The sequence below is a fragment of the Hermetia illucens genome, chromosome 4 (genome assembly GCF_905115235.1).
Source record: "Hermetia illucens chromosome 4, iHerIll2.2.curated.20191125, whole genome shotgun sequence".
Classification (NCBI taxonomy): domain Eukaryota; kingdom Metazoa; phylum Arthropoda; class Insecta; order Diptera; family Stratiomyidae; genus Hermetia; species Hermetia illucens.
The window spans coordinates 103878452-103891013 of NC_051852.1; the positions used below are offsets into that span (position 1 = coordinate 103878452).

Below are 12562 nucleotides of genomic sequence, written 5' to 3' on the forward strand. Positions count from 1 at the left end.
GATGCAACATGATTCGTCTGGCAACTTTCTGTTTTTCTTCTTCCGTTGGTATAATTTACTGTTACTGTTACTGTTACTGAATCTTATAAGTTCGGTTAAAGTTTGCGGCGTATGAAGTCGCTTTTGGTCGCAGGTTTGACAAGCACTGTTAGAACCGTCAAGAGCATGTGGTTTGTGTTTGGTGTTTCTTTTGGTCCGTGGATTGTTTTGCGGTGTGGCGATATATAGGGAAAATGTCTGATAACGAGGATGAGAAGAAAGTTCTGAATTTCCATCAAATGGAAATCGATGACCGAATACTGAAGGTATACAATACTATTGTTAGTAAGTGGTTTCCAGTAATATCACGATAAATTCCAGGCAATTGCAAAACTTGGTTGGATCACGCCGACATTAATTCAAGAGAAAGCAATCCCATTACTCCTTGAAGGTAAAGACGTCCTTCTGCGGGCACGGACAGGATCTGGTAAAACCGCAGCATTCTCTATTCCGGTGATTCAGAAAATACTCAACTCAAAAGTGCACGCAACAGAACAATTGGTGAGCGCTCTCATATTGGCGCCATCGAAGGAGCTGTGTCAGCAAATCAAAACAGTCGTAGTAGATTTGACGGAGAAATGTGGGAAGATAATTCGTTGCGTAGATATATCCGCGGATGTGGAACAATCGGCGCAGAAACACATGCTTTCAGAGCGGCCAGATATAGTGGTTTCGACACCGGCAAGGATCTTAATTCACCTGAAGTCGGGAGATGTGAACTTGAAGAAAGGATTGGAAACTTTGGTGATTGATGAAGCTGATTTGATTTTCTCTTTCGGATTTGAGAATGATTTAAAGGAAATCTTGCGTTATATGCCACCAATTTATCAGGTAAGTTAAATCATATTTCTCCACAATTTACCTTGTATGCAACGAATTCAAATGGAAGACTAAGGCAAGTCTTCATATTCATTCTTCGGTATAGGCACGCATCGCATGCAGATGGTTACATAGGGGCCAGTGGCCAGCTATCAGGCTCATCAATGTCCCCGTTTTGTTTTTATTTAATTTCAAGATTTTGCCCATTTTTTTTTGCCGTCCATTCTGGAGCATGAATTGGCTATGGCTGTAATCCACCGCTATTCCCTATAGATGGACTTGTTATTCAATTTTCCGCGCTCTGTGAGTTGGGACATAGGAATAACTGAAAGTCTTTCCTCCTGTAGTAAGTAGGCGACAAAAAGGGATAGAAGTTTGTGGGCTACCAATGGTACCAAAACGTCAACAACGCCTCCGATAGGGACTAACTTCACAACTACGAACTTTGGCAATTGAAAACCAACTATGATAAGTTTCTGGAATATGACAATGGCATTTCCAACCCGAGCGAAAATTCCCAAAATATAAGTTGGACATTCTGGGCCTAAGCGAAATAATATGCGCCTTTATGCCCTAGAAAGCAGTGTTATCATATTCGATTGCGATGTAGGGTTGCTTCTGACGGTTACCACAAGACGCACTCTGTTGACCTGGAAGTCGGTTTCTGATAAACTTCTGACTGCAAGATTTCGGTCCAGGTCAAGAAGCATCACAATTGTACAGTGCTATGCACCAACGGAGAGTACTGATATAGTGGAGAAGGATTCTTGCTACTAACAATTGCACGCAGTTTAGGAGAGGCTTTCCAAAGTTGGCATTGTGATGATGGATGATCTGAATGCCAACATGTACTCTGACAATACCTAGCCCGGATATCTGTTTGAGGAGCACGTTCTTGACGACCCTAACGATAATGGTCGGAGGTTTGTGGATTTCTGCAGCTTCTATCGCCTCCTCATTCGAATTGGTGGCACATTGTTCGAGCGCAGGCCTACCATAAGGTCAGTTGGGTTTCAGGTGAACGACATTATACGAGCGATCAGATTGACCACTTTGCGATCAGTAGTAGATTTAGGAGCTGTCTCCTGGATGTGTGGCGCTGATGTCGACCTCGAAAGGGATCACCATCTGATGGTCGTTTACAATCGCTTGCGTATTGTGGTTCAACATAGACCTGCTGTATTATCGAGCTGTCGCTGGAGAGTGTGAGAGTTGATCGGATGGCAGATGCACTGAGTAAGCCGACTAAGAATATCGATGAGGATTGGGCCAGCATTAAAAATGCTCTTTTCTCGGGTTCTACGCTAGTCGCCGACCAAGTCCGGTAGGGGCGTCATGAGATCTGATCCACTGCGGAATCGTGAAAGCTGATATAAGGTAGCGAAGAGCTCTGATATCATGCGAAATACCGGGAAGTTCAGCATAGTGTGCGCGGTGACAAAAGGGAATTTGCTATTGCGCTGGTCAGAAAAGCAGAAGACGCTACAAAACGCAACGATTTCAGAAGTGTGTGAATTTGGTCGCAAATCTTTCGATGATCCTGTGAGGAACGTTAACGGTCGACTCATACACGACCGCGAGCAGCTGAAGAGGTGGAAAGAACACTTCAAACGTTTCCCAGAAAGTGACGTGGATTGTCTTTAAGATGCCAAAGAAGGGAACCTGTTTTGAGTGTAATAATTGGAGAGTATTTGCTCGCTCACCTCCGTGGTAAATATATAGCTAGAATAACCCTGGACCGCATGAAACTACAACGTGAAAATTTGATCGCCAGAGAACAGGCTGGTTTCCGTTTCGGAGCCCCCTGTATTGTCAAATCAATTTTGAAACAGTGTGTGGAGTTTAGATCTTCGCTTCACCTACTCTTCATTGATTACGAGGAGGCTTTTGACAGTCTGAACAGAAAGTGTATCTGTTGTGCTCTACGCAGGAAGGAAATTCCGGCGAAGCCAATGGGAAATTTCACTGGTGGCAGTGGGATTTTATATCGTGATTTTACGTCGGATACTAATCGACTCAGTTGTGAATGAGCAACTGAGTCAAATCAGGATAATAATCTCAGGCGGGTGCAATGCATATTGTCATAGATATCATTTCTTCTTCGTATCAGTGACGTCCTTGACGCTGACATGTCCCGTAGACGTGGCGGATTTCAAATTACCATGACATCTTTCCTCAAATACCACAAATGCGCAGATAAAATCTGTTTGCTCTCACCGGTTCATGGGCCTTGGTCAAATGGCTCTGGATCTGAAACGAGAGGCAAATCGAGTCGAACTGAGGATAAACACCAACAAAACCAAGGTTCTCAGCCCGACGGGTCATCACAATGTCCATATCTGCATTGATGGGCAGAGCATCGAAAATATCGATCAATTTGTATACTTAGAAAACGTGTTTCTGCTGATGGTAGCACCGAGAGACTGTTATGTGCTAATGTTCTTTCTCTGTTACTATTTGGGAGTTGTACATGGAAAGTGATCCCCACTGTCACTCAAAGGCTCTACCTGTTTGCGTCGTATCATCGGAGTACGCTGACCTGGTGGTTGGCGCACAAGCCTGGCGCCCGTATGCAATGTGATCAGAAGACGGAAGTAGCAATGGATAGGTCACACACTAAGAAATGGCGACTATTGCAATACTGACTACGCCATGCAGTGGAATTCACCCTTTCAAGATGGCCGGAGACTGAGGCGACCAAAGGCACTTGGCGTAGAACAGTAGAGAAAGAATGCGGACGTCTCGGGAAGCCGTGGGAGAACTGAAGCAAAATTCAGTAACCGTGAACGATGGCGTATAAGTGTGGTTGACGCGCTAAATCCGACGAGGGGGTAAATGGCAACCATATAACCATTATGATTTTTATTTTATTATTTTATTATTACTTTATTATAACATCATTTCTAGGGCTTCTCCTGGGGGCAACCTCTACACATATAGATTGTCTCCCTACATAAGTGCGCTTGAGCAAATCTATTATACTTTCTACTTGCGATCGTACTGGCTACACCATGCCTTCTGGCGGTTGATATTATAGACTCAAAAGAGTTATTTTCGAAATATATGGTTGCCATGTGGGGCGAAGCGTGTCAACCATAACTACCGACATCGTTATCGGTCCCTAACGATGTGCCGATGTTTGTCCGGATAGCCGAGTTGTTAGAGCACAAGGCTATAATACGGAAGGTCGCGGTTAAAATTTAACTGGTGGCAGTGGAATTTGAATCGTGATTTGACGTCGGATATCAGTCGACTTAGCTGTGAATGACTACCTGAGTGAAATTAGGGTAATAATCTCGGGCGAGCGCAATGCTGACCACATTGCCTCCTACAGTGTACTGTAGTGTATCGTTTCGGTCTTGAATGAAGTGCTCTAATACACTTCAAGGCCCTGATCCAATTGGATTGTTGCGCCAACGATTATTATTATTAAAGATGTGCCCAATATCCTCCCATGACTTACTGTGAAGCTTTCCTTTCCTCCACTGTTCTGTACCATGTATATTTGCATACTGCCACTTACATCTTCTAATCAACACGCGCAATAGTGCATTGGCGGTCTAAAAGACTAGAGTACCCCAGATAACCCGACGTAGACATGAGTTGATGAAAGCTTGGAGGTTCTGAAAAACAGTGGATATCACTTTTTATATGCTACTCTCATATAAGAACACAGAAAGAACATTAGCACGGAGCAGTCTCCACTCTATGTTGGTGCTGAAATAACTGTATTTCCATATTTTGGACGAAACAGTGAAAGCTGATTCAGCGTTGTTTTTGCGACCGGCAACATCAAGTTCGTCTGTCGTCTGCAGAAACAACCCTTCCGAGGTATCATATATAAATTGACGCTTTGTTGCTCTGCAAGACGATCGCAAATGCGTGCAAGATTACGGCAGTTTGCACAGGGCCATGGTGTATCGGGAACCATGCCGCCAGAAGTGACATATTCTACAATTTGCATTGCCGAAGCTGCGGAGAGGCGAGAGAAACCCTCTGGCGCTTTTTTTTTGTAATTGCCCAATATACGCTAGGGCCAGGCTACGAACACTAAGTGAATAATTCTTTTGGGACTTTCAAGAGAGGTCATAGGGTGGGAGAGCTGTTATTCTTTGTAAATGGTACGGGCTAGCTATAAAGAACCGGGTTGTGTGGATTATGCTTGCCTTGCCCTTCCCACAGCTGTCAGGGTCTTAGGAATTTGGCCTTCTAACGACACTAATTTTGCTCCTCGGAGCGGACACCAATGCCTACCTACCTCTCAATGAATCGGTGAGAGAGCAAGTAAATGTAGTCTGTATAGTCGGAGTGTTTTAGGGTAGGTGGGATGGTTACTTGGAATTTTCACGCCCTCCAGTGAACGTCACCTCAAAACAGGGGTTGGCTTGTGTTGATCGGTTGCCCTATTTTGCTCGGTTATAGGCCTCATTTGTCTTCGATGTTCAGACCAATTTTGGCAATTGGTGATAAGTTGATGAATCACTTACCAAGCTAGGTAACCCCGAGAGTTATATTGTTCGCTTTTTGGATCGTGTTTTCAGTTTGATTCCACAATTCGATAAGTGAGATCATTTTTTCTCTTTACTCACGAAATCGCCATCATTAAATTCACGGCGCGCTAATGTTGCGATGCATGGGTCTTATAGGGAACCGCTTTGCAATCAGCGACGATGGAAAAAAGCCATGCGTTCGCATTCTATGTCGCAGATTTTGCGATGGCACCACCAACTTTTGGAGGTATTCTGGGATTGATTCCTCTTTGTCTTTACATATAAATGTAGTCAAGCAAGGCAATTTTTAGAACATTCAGGGGTACCAGCGAGAAGGAGAGGAAGATTGGCATTCTTCGAAGGAAGATTGACATTCTTTTTACGCGGTATCGTGGCTCACTTATGACATTTGATAATATGACAATGCCTTTTTCATTTCGACAAACAATTTAAAACACGGTGAACGAACAGAGCAAACTGGCATAGCGTGGCCGTGACCTACACTGATGGGCCCATCACAATAGAGAGAGCGAGCGGAGAAGTCATTAATAATAATAATCATTGACGCAACAATAGAATTGGATCCATGCGTTGACGTGTGTTGGAGCACTTCATTCAATATCGTAATGGTACACTTCAAAAGGTACACTATAGGAGGCAATGAATCATAGAAGAATCATAAACTGCAGTAATATACACCATACTATAGAGCATGACTCTACAAAGTTTGGTGGAAATCGCACTATTAGTAACAAAGTTATATTCGAAGGTCGAAGCTGTCATTTTTGTGCAAATTTCTTTCATTCTAAGACTTTGAATGTCTGTCATACTAAAGTGAATGGTCGGATAAACTAAATGCGGGACAAATGACTAGTCAAATATGCTTATATAAGTAATACACAAAACTTTTCATACCTGAAGCGTTAAGCTTCCTGCTTCCTGACTTGTTTCTATATAGATGGACAAATTGCCCCCCATGCACCAATGTATCAACCGATTAATGTAGATGGGAAAAGTGACTTCGCCCCTCTGGCTGAGATTATCTGTCCAGCCGATATTCATCCATTGGTAGAGCTTTCACGGTTTGGTGACTATGGAATAATATTAACAAATGTATGAGGACCTACGATTGTAGTGGAAATATTCTTCTTCAAATTGATTAGCATCTCTTAGATTGCCTGAATTGCATCGTGGAGCTTGCTGATACGATTCTCTGCCCCACTATATAAACAAAAGATAGAGCTTCGGAATAAAGTAGTCCTCATCATTATAAATTAGACCTGGCTGGCCCTCCCCATAATAAGTTCCAAGTCCAACCAATGGAATATTTTGTCTGTAAGAAAACAGTTAATTGGACTGCACTACGATTGCAAAATTTATACAACTGGTTGCCTCTGAGGTGTTTTTCGATAAGACACGTTATCTGAAAGGTTTTTTCAATTCCTTTTGGGTTTATTGGGGTTAAAGGCAAAAGTAGTATCAATTAATCAGTATTAGCTTATCAATTGATATAATAAATGAATTTATAAGCAAAACGATGGTATTGAAAGAAATGCAAGAATTGGTATTGTCACTTTATTTAATTAATTTATTCTGAATATGTCTGGGTAATCGTCGTAAAACTTAAACGTGATCAAATAATTTGCTGCAGAAAGATGACAAATTGGTCATCAGATGATGGAGCTGATATAATTTTCTCTGGCGAAAACAGCAATACCTTAATTGGTTTAGGAGTTATAGTTCCACGTATAAGCAATGGACGATACATGCGTTACGGTCTGGGGAACCAATTACAAGCCGTAGTATTGAAGAAATTATATTGCTGGAAGGCACTGTGAATTAGGTAGCCTATGCAGAAACTATAAAGAAAGAAAGTACACATGAAAAGGGCGAACTTAGTGCAAAGGTTAAAGAGTATTAGAATGCTTCAAGAATTAAGTTTCTATTATAGCCTGCAAACTGACCGGAGCTCAACTCGGTTGAGATATACACCATTATAAATCCAAAAATATTTAAAAATTGAAGGAAATCAGTAAATTTACTTGATACGATGCAGTTTCGACAGAGTTAAGAAAGTTTCAAGGCAACTGCCTTATGCAGAATAAATTCCTGTTCTTACGCTCACTCGTTTTCCTTGAAAGTCCACTGTCACTGTCAATAAACCCAAAACAAATTTAAAATAACGTACTTTATCGAAAAATACCTCAGAACCACCTATTAGCGAAAAAAATTGCCCTAGGCTTTTTTTCTGGCCGCTACTCGCGATAAAACAAATAAGTTGTCGTGGCGGAGGGTTCTAATAGAATTTCTAAAGCTTTATACAAAAATCATTGATCTCAGTTTTTACCGCATTAATGCTTGTTGTAAGTTTCATTCGCACCCGACGGACGTATCAGCCGAACATGCGCTATCCCTTCTTACGGATGATAATCCTTTTAGATTATATCTATGTCGTACGGAAGGTTGCGGTTTAAATCTCACTGGTGGCAGTGTGATTTGTATCGCGACTTGACGTGGGATACCAGTCGACTCAGCTGTGAATTTGTACATAGTCAAATCAGGGTAGTAATACACGCGATTGGCTCCAATAGGACTGTACCATGTAGTCTATCGTTGCGGTCTTAAATAAAGTGCTCTAACACATTTCAAGGCCCTGATCCAACCCGCTGTTGCGCTAACGATTATTAGACATACACAGTTTTCTGCGCTATTACTCCAACACTGGAGTTTACTATTATTACTACCCCAACATTTGATTCCTGTCTTTCATTGTTTTCGGGATTGCCAAGCAGTACTCCATATGAAGGATAAACTTCCTAACATCTTACATCGTTAGTTTTCATCGTTCCCTCCCCTTAGATAATCGATCAAACTAGATCAAATCTAATAACTTCTTCGACTTCCTTTTTTCTGCGTTGTAAATGTAACCTAAATTTAATTTTAGCATTGTTGATCCTTGTTTTATATTATAAATTTCTAGGTAGGTCTATCCTAACATTGCAAACAAATAATTTTATAAAATTGTTCAAAAGATTTTTGTCTATTTTTCCAGGCTATTCTCGCTTCAGCCACTCTTAGTGAGGAAGTCGTTGATTTGAAAAAGTTGGTATTGCACAATCCAGTCACGTTAAAGTTGCAAGAACCAGAACTGGCACCGCAAGGGCAGCTCTCACAATACCACATAGAAGCTGAAGAGAATGATAAAGCAGCCATCCTTTATGCCTTGTTGAAATTGCACTTGATTCGAGGAAAGACGATTATTTTTGTTAATACCGTCGACAGATGCTATAAGTGAGTATCAGCCTATTCAAATTAGTTTCGATTGGAATTATGAGTTTGGCGCTTTTGTGGCGCCAAGTTACCATGATGAAATTCTTATGAAAATGATAAAGCATGGTTTCTTCATGAGGTTCCTTGGCTTTAAATGCTGTTTTGTCTAATCTTCTCACTGAAAATTTCCCTGTAGTATTTTTTGAAAGAGACACGTTTCATATGTGGTTTATTCAATAAATATTTCCTATTATAGGCTTAAACTGTTTTTGGAACAATTTGGTATTCGGTCATGCATTCTTAATTCCGAGCTTCCAGCGAAAATTCGAGTGCATACAGTGACACAATTCAATCAGGTAATATATTTATTATGCTATATTTTTCAAGTTGCGTGTTCTTTGGACATTAAATGGGGTGCAATTATAGGTGTATATATAGTAACTTAAGGACTTAGTTGTGAATGGTAAAAATTATAAAGCACTTTCCAAATACAGACATCAAATTATGGGAGAAGCAGTAAAAATGTTACGTTATTGGCGCACATTCCAGCGAATGCAGTCGGTTAAAGGATCTGTGATTTAGTACTTTGAATTTTCAGACAATAATCGATAATAAATAGTATCGAAACCTGCGCCGCTATTCAGTCGCGTAATTATATATTTGAAAACGAGACTTGCTGTAAGTTTAAATCATTTCGTGAAATATATTCTTTCAACAACGGTCAAATAATTAAATAGAATGAAGAAGCCTGCTACATATCTCCACCGCTATATTCTCTTTTAAGTATAGTAAGAGCGCATTGTGTCTTATCATCATGTACATTGTTTGAGCACAGAACCTGCCATAAGGTCAGCGGGATCTGAGAATATTGCCTCTTGAAATAGATAGTCACCGCCATGCGGATACGAACTGCTCCGCCAAACAGAAGAGAAATCATCTCAGCCTCCAATGCACTTAAACGGACTAAAGCCGCTGGGCTTGACGCACTCCCCACAGAGTTATTCATTCATTATCAGCACCTACGATTTCTGCATATTTGTTACTTTCCACTCATACGGAAATCTTGGGAATCCGGGGTCCTTCACAGATAATGGAAGAAGGGGATAATCATTAAGATTCCAAGGAAAGATTTTGTTAATAAAGTGTTTTCGTGGGCATCGCCTTCTCGACGAAATACAAATTCCAATACCTTGTTTCAGGCTGTTCTTGGTACTGATACTAGATTATTATTTCTATTACTCACACGAGTGATTTGAAAGATGATATCGGGGGAAGGGTAGACGGATTTTAACTTTTTCTGATTCGGAAGTTTCGTGAGATTATGAGTTTTTCGATGTTGCGTACTTATCTCCATAGTATCTGACGTGGAAGGAAAATCATGACCTCGGGTAATATCTGATGATTTGATGTTAATATATTTGAAGCAACACACTTGTGCATCACAGGGCACTCCAAATACACTATCTGTTGGCGCTGTCTTCTCGGAATCGAGATGAAGCAAACATCTAAACTTTGCCAACTGTTCCATCTGTTGTTCCATGTTGATCTGCAGAGTGTTGATGTGGTCAATGTAGGAGAATACAGGACAGGAATTAGCCTGCAATTTCTCGATCAAGCCTTCTAGATTCGACCCGGGATTATTTTTGCGACGGGAAGGAGCACGCAGATACTTCTCTAATTGTCGCATTCAGAACGACTGCTTTTTTCGGAATCTGAATTATGATCCTCTTCTTCCATTCTTTGGGAAACATCTCGGATTCCCAGGATTTCCTTATAACTGGAAGTAGCAAATCTGCAGAAACTGTAAGAGCAGCGGGGAACACAGTGGTTTGACTCCGCTTAAGTGCATTTGGAGAACCAATCCGTATCCGCATGTTACAGTGATTAACCATTTCATTCACAAGAGCTGGAATTTCACAGGATGTGAAACGGTTAAAAACCGTAGTGAGGTGTTCTTTTCACTTCTTCAGCTGCTCATTATCGTAGTCAACCGTTAACGTTCCGTCGAAAAATTTGCGACCACATGCAAGTTCTTCTCTTTTATTACGGAGTATATTACGTTGGAATTTCCGGGATTTCCCACAGTATTGTGGTTCGAACGCGTTACGCCTTCTATCGCTCGCAGCCATCAATGGAACCTGCAGTTCCTTTTCTTCATCGATCCATTTCTATGATTCTGCACGCAGCCAGATCTTGTGACGCCTCTTCTCCATTACATGTCCAAGCATGATTTTATCAAAGCCCATCTGAGGTCACCCATAACGATCAAAATGTCACTTTTAGAAATCCTCTCTTGAAATGGGTGCAATTTTTTATAGAAAATGAACTTTTCCATTATATCGAAAACCTCTGTTGGTCCATAACTTTATACGATTATGATGCCCATTAACCTGGACCGGAATCTTGCAGTCAAGATTCTGTCAGGCTCCCAGGTTAAATAAAGGAGCGTACCTTGTGGCAGCCGTGGGAAACAATCCGACACCGGATTCGCATTTGCTACGACCTGGCTTTCAAAAGAACAAAACCATAGTGTCACAAGCGGAAGAGGAGTACTCTTCAGAGTCCTACCAGTTAGTTTATAAATGTGATAAAAATTATTGCACGTAGAGACGCACGTATTTTCATTTAAAAAACTACAGTCAGACCATTGTATGGCGAAACTTTACTTTCTTATGGGGGAATAAAGGTTTTCTTCCGATTCGTCTCTTGAATTTATCGCTCAGAATAAATCTCGCTGGTATGTTAAGCCTCCGAAAACTACTTGGTAATGCCGTAGACGTGTGTTTTTTTATTCCATCAACCGCTACCACCCAATAATCTCCACTGGTGATTTCCCGACGTGTAGTGACTCGAGAAGCCCACCCTTCGGTTGAAGTCCTACTTGTGGCATTATTTGTGTGGCCTAGAGTTTTTTGTTGCTAATGAGCGATGAGTATATTTATTTAGTTTTTAATGTATAAATGCAGAATTCAGCCATTTGTTTAGTTGCTTCCATTACAATTCAAAATGAAAAAAATATGGACTAAAATATTCAATCAATATTTTAGGGAAAATACGATATAATAATTGCATCGGATGAAAAAGCTTTAGCAAATCCTGACCCCAAAGGCACTACAGTCACATCAAAACGAAAACAGGACAAGGAGTCTGGTGTGGCCCGAGGAATTGACTTTCAATATGTTAACAATGTGGTCAATTTTGACTTCCCACAGGATATTAGTTCCTATATTCACCGAGCGGGTCGGACAGCGCGAGGCAACAATACTGTAAGTAAATAAATTGTAGTTCGTTTGATTATTGTTAAGGCAAGGAATCATTAACTTTATTGTATTGTATTGTGTTGTATCTCTACAGGGAAGTGTGTTATCATATGTAAACTCCAGGGAGAAAAAGTTACTGGAAAAGGTAGAGGACCACCTTCGTGGGGGATATATGACCGACGACGAAGTGATCAGGTTTGGTTACATTTGTATCAAAAGTAGCAACATTTTAAAACTTTTTTGCTTCCCAAACTAGGAATTACAAATTTAAACTAGATGAAGTTGAGGCATTTAGATATCGTGCGAAAGATGCATGGCGCGCTATAACTAGAGTTGCAGTGAAAGAGGCCCGTCTGAAAGAAATCAAGATGGAAATTTTCAATTGTGAAAAACTGAAAGGCTTTTTCGAAAGTAATCCCCGAGATATTGAGGTTTTACGTCACGACAAACAGCTTAGAACTGTGAAAATACAGCCTCACCTAGCTGATGTTCCAGACTATATTGTTCCCAACGCACTCAAACGTACAATAGGAGTCACAACACATGTGAAAAGTAAACGGCAATTTACAAAAACCGCGACTAGGGCGAGGTTTGAATCAAAACAGCAAAATCCCCTGTTGTGTGCTGATGTTGATTATGCGAAGAAACGGCGGAAATAAAGTTGGGAATTATTTTAAAAAAAAA

General features: G+C 40.9%; 1 protein-coding gene across 1 annotated transcript; it reads left to right on the forward strand.

The window, feature by feature from the left end:
• Positions 1-145: 145 nt before the first annotated feature.
• LOC119654816 (probable ATP-dependent RNA helicase DDX56) lies at positions 146-12562 on the forward strand. The gene is made up of 7 exons (XM_038060375.1): positions 146-305; positions 361-870; positions 8401-8639; positions 8875-8974; positions 11666-11884; positions 11973-12073; positions 12135-12562. Exons 1-7 carry the CDS (start codon positions 234-236, stop codon positions 12535-12537), a joined length of 1644 nt encoding a protein of 547 aa, XP_037916303.1. The 5' UTR covers positions 146-233; the 3' UTR covers positions 12538-12562.

Excerpts from the sequence above, each read along its gene's own strand:
- LOC119654816 (XM_038060375.1), top strand. The coding sequence starts at position 234 with ATGTCTGATAACGAGGATGAGAAGAAAGTTCTGAATTTCCATCAAATG. Across the intron at positions 306-360 it reads TCGATGACCGAATACTGAAG|GCAATTGCAAAACTTGGTTG; the intron begins GTATACAATACT and ends GATAAATTCCAG. Across the intron at positions 8,975-11,665 it reads CAGTGACACAATTCAATCAG|GGAAAATACGATATAATAAT; the intron begins GTAATATATTTA and ends TCAATATTTTAG.